This window comes from Ochotona princeps, chromosome 32 (assembly GCF_030435755.1).
Source record: "Ochotona princeps isolate mOchPri1 chromosome 32, mOchPri1.hap1, whole genome shotgun sequence".
Lineage (NCBI taxonomy): Eukaryota > Metazoa > Chordata > Mammalia > Lagomorpha > Ochotonidae > Ochotona > Ochotona princeps.
Genome location: NC_080863.1, coordinates 793,369 through 806,778, shown reverse-complemented (window position 1 = coordinate 806,778; position 13,410 = coordinate 793,369). Strand labels below are relative to the sequence as shown.

At 47.3% G+C, this 13,410-nt stretch overlaps 1 protein-coding gene across 1 annotated transcript in view; it reads left to right on the top strand.

Annotated features, from left to right (window-relative positions):
- The first annotated feature begins 962 nt into the window (after nucleotides 1–962).
- CPE (carboxypeptidase E) overlaps nucleotides 963–13,410 on the top strand; it is a 65,945-nt gene continuing 53,497 nt past the window's right edge. The window contains exon 1 of the mRNA XM_004591427.3: nucleotides 963–1,583. Within this exon, the coding sequence (XP_004591484.2) occupies nucleotides 1,277–1,583 (307 nt within the window). The 5' untranslated portion in view covers nucleotides 963–1,276. The remainder of the gene's footprint in view (nucleotides 1,584–13,410) is intronic.

Genomic DNA, 13,410 nt, shown 5'->3' with positions numbered 1-13,410 from the left:
CCTTGGCCACCCGGTCCACGCCTTCATTTCTGGAACCAGAAATACTGTTTGTATTTTTCCAGGTGGAGGGTTCTGCCCAGTGCAGTGCGGTTATGCCGCGGTGAAGGGAAAAGGTCTGACATGAAAGGTCCCGAGGCTCCGCCTGGGGTGCAGTTGCCTGGTCGCCAACACGGACGGGTTAGTAACTTCTTCAGCTTTGCACTGTTCTGGAGTCCAAAGGGCATCCTCTTCCTGGGCACATGTGCTCCAGACCCGCGCTGCAGGAACACCAAGCCCTGTGTAGGGGCCGCCTGCTGAGGCTGCAGGTCATTTGTGGCCGCCACTTGTCCTTCTGTCACAGAGCTCAATCCTCAGCCAAAGAAAACCCTTGGTCAAAGGCGCCGGCGGAGTGGCTGCTGCCTGGAGGGCTGCCATGGGCATTGCCAAGCGGCCTGGCCGTGTGTGTGTGTGTGTGTGTGTGTGTGTGTGTGTGTGCACGCGCGCGCTCTTTCTCCTAGAAGAATCCGGGAAGGTCCATCCCTACAATTTAAGACAGTGTCTGCAAATGGTTGCAAAGTGTTTCAACTCCAGCCTCCAAATGCAGGCGCCCGATGTTCTCATTTCAGCCAGCCTTTGCAGTCCAGGAAAACCCAGCCCTCGGGTTGATGTTTGGACTCTTGACGCTGTTATGAAGATGCATTCGGGGAGAAGACGAGTGGCTGCTAGTACTTCCTTCTGGTTTCTCTCCATCCCCGCCCTCCCTTCCCCCAAAACACTCAGAGACAGCAAGATGAAAACCCTGGTCGGCTTCGGATAATTCATGTTTGTTTAATAAAAAGCTCCACTAGCAATCCAAGAATATGCTTCCAGACGCAGCGTCACGGTCTGGGTTGTCCGTGAGCGCCACCATTCCCGCACTCAGACATTAGCTGTCATTTCACCTGCCACGCTTCTGGCGTCCTTTCCCAAGGCGCTGTGGACCCTCTGGTACCCGCAGGAACTCGCTCTGCTCCCGCCCGCGGCTCCAGTGGTTCCCCCTGCAGCTCCCCTGGGCTCGGGCTGCGGTAGTGCAGCCCACGGAGCCGGCCTGCACCCTCTCCTCGGCCTCCCCGCCCCGCCCAGCTCCGCCCAGCGCCAGCTGACACCCATTCAGCAGGCGAAGGTGAGGCTAGAGGAGGCGGTGCGGAACTTGCCGCCCCCTGCAGCGGCCGCCAGCTCCGCCTGCTGGGGCACCCGGCAGACAAAAGAGGCAGCGGGCAGCGCAGGCAGGCACTCCCCGAGGCTGCAGCAGCGAGCGATGGCCGGGCGCGGAGGCCGGGTGCTGCTGGCGCTGTGCGCCGCACTGGCCGCCTGCGGCTGTCTCCTGGGCGCCGAAGCCCAGGAGCCCGGGGCGCCGGCGGCTGGCATGCGGCGGCGCCGGCGGCTGCAGCAGGAGGACGGCATCTCCTTCGAGTACCACCGCTACCCGGAGCTGCGCGAGGCGCTGGTGTCGGTGTGGCTGCAGTGCACCGCCATCAGCAGGATCTACACGGTGGGGCGCAGCTTCGAGGGCCGCGAGCTCCTGGTCATCGAGCTGTCCGACAACCCCGGCGTCCACGAGCCTGGTAAGGGCGCTGCCCCTGGCGGCCCTGGGCAGCGACTCTGGGGTAGGATGGGGTGGGGCTAGGTGGGCCAGGGGCGCCTAACGGGAAAGGGTATCCTGGCAAGTGGAGGGAGGACAGCGAATGGGAAAGGAGCGAACCTCAGAGCAGCGAGGACTGCTTGGAGCCGGTGCTCAGCCCTCAGGCCAGCCTTTGGTGAGCTCTGGCTGGTTGCAGGGGCTGGCCGTGGCAGTGCCCAGCCAGCGGATGCTGGGCTGCGCGCAGACCTGGTGGAGGCCGGGACGTGCACTGCGCTGTCTCCAGCACCCCTAGGAGTCATCGCGGCTACTCTAGGGGAGAGGCGTTGGTCTTGCTTGCCCGCAGGCGGCCGAAGACAGGGTGCGGGAGGCTGGGATTTGGAGGAAATGAAGGATAGTCGTTTCCAGAGGTTAGCTGATTGGGTCCCTGCAGGTTCTGTGCTCTGTCTCGCGCTGTGTGCCAGGCTTGGATACGCCCGTTGCGCTTTAAGGATGGAGGCCGTCTCCAGGGGTGGAGTCCTTCCGTAAAGTGCAGAAGTGGTCTCTGGGAAGCACCCGATGTTGAAGCTACACACGGTCTAGCCAAGGCAAAAGGAGTGTTCCATTCACCCTGCAGCAGTGGAGAGGAAAGGTTTATGATCAAGTTTGTATTCCAGCCTCTGTCTCCACTTAGCCATCTGGACGCATCTCCGCCTGCCTCTGTTAAGGCCAGCTACACCTGTTCTGTGTTAAATGGGATCCGCTCAGTGTTAGCGAGGAGGTAGTTGGGAACGTGGTCTTGGGGCTTTTTCTTCGTTATGTTCCTGCTCTTTTTACATGACTCTGGGCTGCATTTCTTCCTGATAGCCAAGGCATTGTGGGGGTGAACTGGCCGCTTTTGTATGTACAAAGGAAAGAGATGGAAAGAAAACTAGGTTAGGCATTTCACCCGGTGCAGGCCCAGGTTAGGCGAATCAGAGACCTTGTGATCCTGGTGCGAAGATCATACACCCCAGGCTGCCACCCCAGGAGGCTTAACTGCGTTAAGTAGGACCCTTTGCCACCCTTTTTCTGGATTGCTCCTGGACATTTTCAAAGAGTTTACCTGAAAGTCAATGTTGAACTTTTTTGGATCTAATTTCAAATTTAGAAATAAGATTATATTACTGTTAAGATGTGAATGCTTTTGAAAGCAAAAAAATAATGCTTGTGCAATCTCCCAAGATTGGCAAATCTCTCCTGTGGACTCCAAGCCCTATGCCATAGAGCATATACGTTCTGAATATATGTTCTGGAACAATCCACATTATGGGAAAATACTCAGAAAGTAATATGGAAAAAATATTCAGTAGCTGAATAACACCATGCTTTACAGTGGAATGTTCTATTCCTTGGGCACATAGACTGAAGTCATTTTGCAAAGAATTGGAAAATGTACCATATGTGCTTACAATTCCTGTTATATGGGAGAGACTTTCAGTACGCCCATCAATAAGAGTGCAAAATGTCTGTCCATTGTGTTTTTCCAAAGTGGAAATCAGCTGTTATGAGCCCACAGTAAGACAAAGACAAGGGGGATCCCCTGGCCCGCTCCCATTTAGGAGGGGCTAAGTGAGGAGTCCCCATAGAACCAGAGTGTGGGCGCCTGCTAAGCAGGAGTGGGATCATTCTCCTGAGGAGTTGGCCTGCACAAAGTCGTGGATGATGGCTGCCGCACTCAAACAACATTTAGATTCAGATATGTGAGCAGATGGGAAAGGAGCCTGCAAGGCCATTTCAGGTGGGAACAGATCCCTTTCAGATTGGTGGAGCACCTGTGCTTGCCCAGGGCGAGTCTGATGGATCCTGCAGCCCCATGTAGGAGCTTTGCCTTTCCATGCAGAATTGGGTGTTTGGAGCGCAGCTTACAGGTAAGTAGGGCATGTGAGCGGAGGGGGATTAGGTAACTGAAGCGAGGATGGCCACAAGACAAGTCATGTGTAGGTTGTGAGAGCTGCCTGTTCAGCACAGCTCGTGCGGATACTCATCCGGGAGCCTCTACCATGGGAGGAAGGCAACAGTCTTAACCAACTTCACCTCACAAATTCCTGTTTCAGCGTGTGCTCAGCTTTTTAACGCAGCTCTAGAAGATAACGTTTGACTTAACCAGTTGATTTACTGGACTGAAATGCTGCAGCATCTGTTGATGTTCATTTTAGCTTCCAGCAAGGGACAGGTGTCAAGCTTGTCACTTCTTCAAACTTAGATTCGTTTTCTGAACTTTGAAAAATAGTGGGCACTTTATAAGGAATCAGTGATTAAAATATAAATCAGCAAATCAATAACTATGAGAAGATACTTCAAAATGTCATGGAAAAGTGGGATTTAAAGATAAGCCAAAATTGTAAGGCCTCCTTTGAGGTGGAAGTTACAGATGAGGGTCATGTGGTCAAAAGACCTGGTTGTGTGGAGACATATTGGCAGGCACCGGAAGCTCTTTTCCTGAGCAGTAAGATTAGTGCACTGTGGGTTGAAGCCAATCTTCTGATCCTCAGTGAACCTAAGATTTCATGAACAGGGAAAGGGAGTTTCCATTTGAACTGATAATGAGGAATAGCCTTCCCTGTTTGGGGAGCTCAGCTCCAGGGAGCAGAGCGCAGCCAGGGCAGGGCTGAGGGTGTTGGCCAAGCTCAGCAGGATTGTGTCAGTTCTCAACGTCATGGGTCTGCTCCCCTTTGGGTCGGTGACTGTGGGCCTCCGGGACTGGGCTGAGGATGCGCTCTGACTCCGCAGAGGCGGATGCTGCGTGCTCGGGTGTGTCCTGTTACAGCGCTGCCAGGTGTGCGCCCGGTCCGGTGTTCTTGCCTTTTACCTGTGTTGAACACTTTGCTTTGTATTTCCACAACTAGAAACTCGTGCTTCCCCAGGCATGCGTGCACATCAATGAGACTATTAATTTAGGATTCACTAATGCAATCCACATTCCCAGAGGGTGCTCCTCAGTTAAACAGGAGTTAAAATTAGTTTGTTTAAAAAAATTACTATTTTTAAAGTGTCACACAAGGTTTATTATTTTAAAACTTTAAAAACAAAGAAATGTTATGATCAAACTACAGTGATAAAATCCAAACATTCTATAGACAGACTTGGAGATGCCTTTAAGTACATTTTTGAAAGCTGAGAACTTTTTTTTTGCTTTAATTTGTTCATGTCTTCTTATTTTTAATGATTTTAATGCATATAAAGATACTTCATATATTTCAGATGGAAATTTTAAATACATGGTAATATTCTCCTGGCTCTTTGCCTCCTTAAACTGCTTTTTTTTTTTACATGTAGTTTAGAAGTGCTTTTGGGAAGCAAATCTGATTTATAGCTGGAATGTTATCTTCCAAACATTCTTTAGTGTTTGACTTCTCTCTGAAATGCTGGAATGATTAGTTTGGATCTCTTCCTCCAAAAATCTGTTAAGATTTAAAGACTATGAATGCCAATGTACATTTGCCAAATAATTGTGATGGAACGTTTAATTTTGGCTAAAGTTCTGCATAACTTGAAAAAAAGCAGTGGGGATGAGAATATTTGTCCTGCTTCTTTTCACAATATGTTAGAACTTATGGTTAGTGAGGATGGATGTTAGGACTAAGTAATGCCTGATGGTTAGTGAGGATGGATGTTAGGTTCTGGAGAGGAGTATAGGTCTACCATTCTTGGTGGAGAGTTATTTTTGGAGCTGTGTGAGTCCTTGCAGCTCTTAGCAGAAGTAATGTTATTGATGGGCTTGTGATTTGCTAATGGAAGAGAGGGGAAGAGGGCTGGCCCCTGACTCTGTATTCTGAGTTCAGAAAAAGAAGGCAAATTTCTATGAATGCTAATTGAGAGAGGGCAAAAGAACCACCTGCCGGCTTATTCCCTTCCTCTCAGTCGCTTCCCCGGGGCAGGGGGTGGGTGGGTGGGGAGGCATTGCAGAATGTAAACTAGTCCTGTAAAGTGTGATACAATAGTCCAAGGTTTCTCAGAGTATAGTTAGTAGCACAATAATTTAGTAGGGTTTGGTGGTATTATGTAAGCAAATATAAGCAAGTGTGGATATTGCAAAATCTATCACAGTCTTTAGAATACCTGTGTCTAATTCAAATCTCCACATTAGAGATACAACTGAGGGCTTCACAAAGTTTAAAGAAAATAGTTAAAGACATTTATTTTGGGACACAAAATCTTGAAATCCAGGCATAGATATAAAAACTTCCACCACCCCCAATTTTTTGCTGAATGTTTGAAGATCCTCCCCCATGAGTATGGATTTCAATATTTTTGTACCCAAATAAGCTGATCTTTTAATTCTTTTTCTCTTTTTTTTAAATCCCCTTATGTATTATACAGTATTTTGTTATCTTCTTTCACCACTGGATTCATATTTTAGCAAGGAGTCATCTTGGAACTGCTAGCGTTCTGTGCCTCAATCCTTGTCATCCGTTACCTTATGGAGAGCTCACTCTCTAGCAGGTTCCTCCCACAGGGAGGTATAAGCAATGGTAGAAAAATCTAGTATTATGTTGTCAAGTTATAATTTAAGTTTCTTGAGAACACTCCCTTTATTTGGGAGTAGAGATGCATATTGCAATGTATCTTGACTTCCTGGTATGCTAATCTCCATTATACAGTTCATCTATGAGAATAGACATATATATGTGTATGTATGTTTGTCCATATATTTATTGTTTTGCATTTTATTTGAATGTTGCTTTATATTAGAGAGAACACAAGATATTTGTCCTTTGGGGATTGGCTTGTTTCACTGAGCATAATGGTCTTCAGTTGGAACCATTTGGTTGCTAATTGCAGAATTTCATTTTTAATGGCTGAGTAGTAGTCATGGAGTAGATGTATTACAGTTTCTTTATGCACTTTACTTTTGCTCCCAAATAAACATCTTTCAGTCTCGTGGGCTTCATGCAAAGTCACACATCTCCAGTCCCAGTTGTTCCTTCCCTCCTGAAATGGCCTTCAAATCATACACTTGAAAATGTCACAACGGCTGGCTGAACGGGTACGTGGCCTCAATCTGGAAATGTTTAAATTCATTTTTCCCCTTCTCATTAGTCACTCAAATTGCTGTGAGTCTATTACCCCATGAATGCTCCTTCTATTTGAAAATGAAAGGGTCCAGTGTCTTCTAAGTGATGGAGCAACCACTTCATCCAGAGAAAGCATAGCTCAGGGGCCCGGCGGCGTGGCCTAGCGGCTAAAGTCCTCGCCTTGAAAGCCCCGGGATCCCATATGGGCACCGGTTCTAATCCCGGCAGCTCCACTTCCCATCCAGCTCCCTGCTTGTGGCCTGGGAAAGCAGTCGAGGACGGCCCAAAGCCTTGGGACCCTGCACCTGCATGGGAGACCCGGAAGAGATTCCTGGTTCCCGGCTTTGGATCGGCGTGTACCGGCCCGTTGCGGCTCACTTGGGGAGTGAAACAACGGATGGAAGATCTTCCTCTCTGTCTCTCCTCCTCTGTGCATATCCGGCTTTCCAATAACAATAAAATTAAAAAAAAAAAGCGTAGCTCAGGAGCAGGATTAAGCGGCAATTGATTAGTAATATTCCCCCACTTGTAGATATTATTGAACATTCTTAGCAAGTGATAGGGTCAAGCATTTTAGGTGCTTTAAATTTTGTTAGGTGAATTTAAGGCAGTTAAATACAGCTCAATTAGTGTTTTTTGCTTTTTTGTTTGTTTGTTTTGTTTTTTTTTACTACGCAATTCAGAAACTGATTACAAAACAGCCTAAACAAGAACCACAGAAACCGTGACCTGCCGTGAGTGTTGGGAGGGAGTTTCATCCAGTGCTTGCTTGCATGCAGATATTAAGCCAGCTGCATTTGTCGAACAGTGGGATCACCATCATGTAGTTTGTCAGATGCTTTGAGAGGAGAAATTCACTTTGCCTAAATATTTTGAATTTAACTAATTTTTCCAATGATAGGTTTCTGATTAGGGCAAATTTGTTTTGAATTACTCTGAATGTTACACCCAATTTTCATTAGTGTTGCATAGAATGGTGAAGCATTTGAATTATAGATGTTTTTTCCCCTAGCTGGAAGGAGCAGTCATTTTATAGATGATTAAGTTGAATTTCAGGGAACAATTAAATCACCCACCAAGGTTGGGAAGCCTGTGACCTCTGGAACTCCCTTCCTGAGGTTCAGCCAGACACTCTTTACAGAATCCCGCCCCCAGCAATGACCACACTCATTTTTCAAGTGACATGGAGGGAGTGGGTTATGAGTCGTTGGCATTGACTCAAGTCTGTGAGGGAGTTTACTTTTTGGTTCTTTAGTGCAGAGCTTCCTGAACCTGGGTCTGCAAATGGCCATAGTGTCCGGAGGTGATGGACAGGCCCTGGGGTGGCAGCGAATCAGGAAAGGACCAAAACCAATCACTGCAGTGTACTCTTGGTACATGCAGAACATGTTGTTTTCCTTGGCAGCCAAAGCCACTAAGAAGAAACAAGCTTTTGTTGGACGATTGCTTGAAGAACCCTTTGGAGGCCTAGGCCTTCAAGGTTGGGAAAGGGGCTTAACTGCCTCAAAGAGAACTGGATGGAACCAAAAGCTGGTGCAGAGGGGAGGGGAGAGAGGCAAAGGACTGGCGGCATGGAGGAGCTGTGGGCAGTGGCAGACGTGCTGCCTGGATCCCAAGCAGCTTCTGTACTGTGAAGAGATCATGTGTGAGATGAGATGAAGACCTCTGTCTTGCTTTGTGTAGGGTCCGCCAGACCTGAAACTACCCAAGGAAGACAGTCACAGGTGACTCTTCATACAGTGTGAGGACTCCGGGGTACAGCACTCAGAAAGGGCTTGTGTGTGTGTCTGTGCATGGATGGCGGAGTGGGTCAGCGGGGAAGGAGAGGTGTGTGTACTTGCAGAATAAATGATGTGCTGTGCTGTTGGAATGGGGAATATAAATAGCCAACATTGGATGAGGTTTTCTTTTGTTTGATTTTTTTGTTTTGTTTTGTTTTAAATTTGAAGGATCTAAAGAGAGAGGGAGACATAGAAAGGTTTTCCATCTGCTGGTTCACTCTCCAAATAGCTGCAGCGGCCAAGGCTGGGACGTTTTGGCTGGCCAGACTGAGGCCGGGATGCAACAGCTTTTGTTTCCCATTTCCCATGTGGGTGCAGGGGCCTGCATGCCTGGTCAGCCCCCACGGCCCTCACAGGTAGAGGTCAGCCCCCACGGCCCTCACAGGTAGAGGTCAGCCCCCACGGCCCTCACAGGTAGAGGTCAGCCCCCACGGCCCTCACAGGTAGAGGTCAGCCTCCATGGCCCTCACAGGTGCATTAGCAGTAGAGCAGCTGGGACTCAACCAAGTGCCAGCACTTCAGGGGTGGCTTAGCCCTCTCTGCCTCAATTCTGGCCCTAGACTCCAGGTTTCCTTGTAGACAGTGGAATTCCTGTTGACTGTCTCTCTTCCGGTGTGTCTCCATCTTATCTTGGATTCAAATATGTCGAGAGGATTTCAAGACGATTTTGAGTGAATTGAATTATGTTTATTTGGATTTAAAACATGTTGAAAGTCATGTATAGTTTTTCTTAATCCATATTTCCCATGGATTCTTGGAAGATCCTCACATTTCCAGACATTTTTGTAGGTCCTGTCTGCATTTTCACCAGGTTAAACAAGATCTTCCTTTTACGTGAGAATTTATGATTTCAATTTAAAAACTAGAGCAGAATTAAAACAATTTATTTGCACTTTACATATTCACATTAGACCACTCAGAAGCTGGTACCAATCAAAATACCCTGTCCTGGTGCACATTATTTACCTCATTATTTAGTATTAAACCTGATATCATTACTCATTTAAGTATGGTATTAATAAATATTACTGATATTCATGTGCCAGTAAAAATCTCTTAGACATCAACATTTGTTTTTATAGTTAGTGTACTTAACTCCCAAATGGAAGCAGATCCACACATATATAACATTTAAATGGAGTATGTTTAGCTAGGGAATAAAGAAAGTTTAGAGACTGAGTAAATATGTATTTAAAATAGAAGAAACTTGATTAGTTAGCCTTGATTTGAGGTCAGTGAAAAGGATTGGATGGTTACTCTAACTGAAGTAGCTGGGCAGGAAAGCTTGTAGGATCTGCGATGGGGGGCTCGTTTGGCTTGAAAACCTTGCACCTTGCTGAAGCTGGTGTTGCCATGGCGACTGGGCTTCCCCACCGAACACTGGTTTCATTGATTGACCATCTGCAGACTTGCCTGTGTTGCTACTGTTAATACGTTCCCTCATGCTGGTTTTTACTGAGGAAACCATCTGGTGTGAGCTGTAGTTAAAGGCAAAGAACACAGGTAATATACTCTGAGGTGTTAAAAATGGGTTTTGCAGGATTTAGTTGTTTTAACAAACTGTCCCTAAGAAATTTTACTTCTAATTGCTGCCTTTTATAGGCAGCTGGCTTATGATTATATGCTTTGACATAAAGAATTAAAGGGTTGGCTACTGAGCTTCTTTATGTTAAAAATTAATTGCCTAAATATATTCTAATACATAATTGTATTAATCTTGATGTGCCTAAACATTTACTTGGAAAAGTGCGTTCTCACAGTATACATTTATAAACTGAACGGAAGTAGGTAGTGAAGTGTTTGAGAGGACAGGGAGGGGCGACCTTGTGCTTGGCTTCACTCCCCAAAAACCTGCTGGAGCTGAGTGAGGTCAGCCTGGTGCCCAGGGCCAGGACCACTGTCCCCAGTCACTTGTTAAGTAACTCCCTTCAGATGGCTAGGGAGCCTGAGCATTTTTTAGCCATTTGAATTTGTTCTTTTGAAAAATGTCTGTTCATTTCCTTCACCCATTTCTTCAAAGGGTTGTTTGTTTTGCTGCTGTTGAGTTTCGGAAGCTCTTTGTAAATCCTGGATATTGTTCCCCTATCAGTTGTGCAGTGTGCAAAAATTTTCTCCCATTCTGTGGGATGCTTCTTCACTTTGCGGATTGTTTTCTTTGCTGTGCAGAAGCATCTTAGTCTGATGTGGTTCCATTTGTTCGTTTTGGCTTTGACTGCCTGTACTTGTGGTGACTTTTCCAAGAAGTCTTTCCCAGTTTGTGTGTCCTGGAAAGTGCTTCCTATGTTTGCTTCTAACAGTTTGGTGATTGCTGGGTGCAGACTGTGGTCCTTGATCCATTTAGAGCTCATTTTTGTATAGGGTGACAGGTGGGGGTCTTGCTTAGTACTGTTGCAAGCTGCTATATGGGTCATCTGTTTCTGATGAAGAGAAGGATTCCTACTGTGACAGATATGGCAGGATTTCCAGGTATGAGCATACTGAGGAAGCAGGGCAGCCAGGATCACCAAACTAGGCTTTTCATTTGGTGATGTAGCATGTGGCAGCTTCCTTGCCATTTACCCTGTCAGTGCTGGTGTTTGCAGGTGTGTTGAGTTTTCATTCTGAATGGCTGTTTCCATTCTCCCCTTCCCTTTCAGTTAAATTGGCTCAATGAATCAACAGATCTGGGCAGTGTTGGCCAGACACAGAACATACCAAGTCAGTAACACTTTTGGAGACTTAGTCTACGTCAGGCATCGTTTAGTGTTCTCCCCACTTCATAGTTGCACAGGGACAACTTAGAGGTGGAAAATGACTTGCTGAGTGTCCTCAGCTAGTAGGTGGTGCTGTAGGAACCTAAAAGCTTTAGAGTGTCATCTTCTGCACTCCATAGCTGCTTCTGTATTCCAGCCTTGAATCTGCAGTATCTCCTAGACAGCTTGTGAAAATACAGGTTGCTGGGGCCCCATCCTGCAGTATTTGATCCTGTGGATCTATGGTAGACTGCCAGTCTGTGTTTGCTAGCACTTCCCACTCTGTAATGCCCATCCTCCAAGGGCTGCAGGAGCCGCCATGGGGAGGGACAGCACAGGGACCAGACGTGGAGTCCCTCCTTGTTACAGGGGCAGAGTGTGCGGGGAGGAGACCATGAACCCCACCTGCAGGCTTGGGAGACGGTACAGCAGCGGCGTGCTCTGGGGATCCCTCCAGGCTTTCCCTCACAGCACAGCAGTGACCCCTCCTTCCCTCAGGATGCCCCCACCAGCTGAGCTCTCCAGTGCGGGAGCTGGCTGCTTGTGAGGGAGGTGGAGGTCCTGGAGTAGCTGGGGTGAGGATTGCGGGGAGAGCAAGCAGAGCATGACAGAGCACAGAACCTGCTGAGGGGGCGCTGTTCAGAGTCAACCAGCCCCCTCTTACCTTACAGGGTGCTGTTTGTAGGAGAGACAAAACATAAATAAGGGACTTACTCTTTGATGCTGTTTTTGATTCTAAGGCTTTTAATGTACCGATAGCATCTCGATCAGCAGAGGACAGATAACAGCAGTGTAGCAGTGCTTCTCGGTTGCCATGGAATCCTGCACTGCTCTCATCCTGAAACAGAAGTGTAGTCTTTGTTGAAGTATTTTTTTTAAAAAAATATTTGTTTATTTTGAAAATCAGAGCGAGATTGATTGATTGATTGATTGATGGTCTGTTGGTTCATTCTCCAGGTAGCTGCAGTTGCCAGCACTGGGCCGGGCAGAGGTCAAGCAGGAGCTTCATCTGCTTCTCCCGCATGGGTGACAGTGGATCAAGCACTTAGGTTATCTTCTGCTGCTTTTATTCAGGCCATTAACATGGAGATAGGTCAGAAGTGAAGTAGCTGAGACAGAAACAGGTGTCTTTGCAAGTGGTGGCCGAGCCGGCTCCTGCACAGCCCGGGCGCCTGCTGCAGTATTTTATGTTTTGGTATATTTTCACTTCATGCTCACTCAAAACCCTTCACATTGTTGACTTTTGCAGGTCCAGCATTGATGTTAAGGATTGTGGGTTAGTTCTCCCCTTTTTGAAATAGTTTATTCTGTCATCCATGCAAGGTTGTATTTCTTTTTTAAACCAGAGATCTTAATGGTTCAGATTTGAACTCTGTGAGCAACTCAGAACAACAGCTGCAGTTTGTAAAAAGTGAACTGAGTCACTGGATCCTAGAGCCGGAGGAGACTCCTGATTTGGTGCAACCTGATTGTGAATGGTCCTATTCACAGCTCGGCCCAAAGCAGAAAGTCACACCGCGCTTGGGTGAGGAAGTGAAAAAGACCAGCCAGCTCTCTGCCAAGGACCCGCAGTTAACAGCCATGGGTTTCTATTGCAGGCCTGGAATCGTGTTCTTAGAAGACCCTCAAAGGGAAACTCAGTAGCCCTTCACTGAAGAGTTGGGCACAATTTTGCAGTTATTGAAGAAAAAGGTGGGCAGGCTCATAAATATCCTTGTATTTATTCCTATCCCCAGTGGGAAGTAGGCTACTTCGCTAGAAGGATATTTCAAAGACCTGACTTAAAATCTTAGGTAACGCTGGGAAATGAGAGGCTCTTGCTTAAGATCAGTTTCCTGGGACTGGTGTGGTGGCACAGCAAGTTAAGCCATGGTTTGTGATGGCAGCATCCGAAGTGGAAGCTCTGGTTCAAGTCCTGCCTGCTCTCCTTGCAGTCCAGCTCCTTGCTAATGTGCCTGGGAAAGCAGTACAGGATGGCCTAAGTGCTTGGGGCCCTGCCTCTCAAGTGAGAGTCCTGAGCTCCGGACTTTGGCCTGGCCAGGCCTCAGTCACTGTGGCTGTTCGAGGACTGACGCAGAATTTGGAAGTTCTCTCGAACACCCTACTTTTCCTATAAACAACTGAATCTGTAAAGAGATCAGTGTTTGTGGTATCACTAAGCTTGTTGTATTTAGGAAAGGAGGGAGGGTGGTGGTGAGTGCACATGTGTTATACGTGTGTGTGTGTGTGTGCCTGCACTTTGGGAATGGCATTGTTGTGGAGGC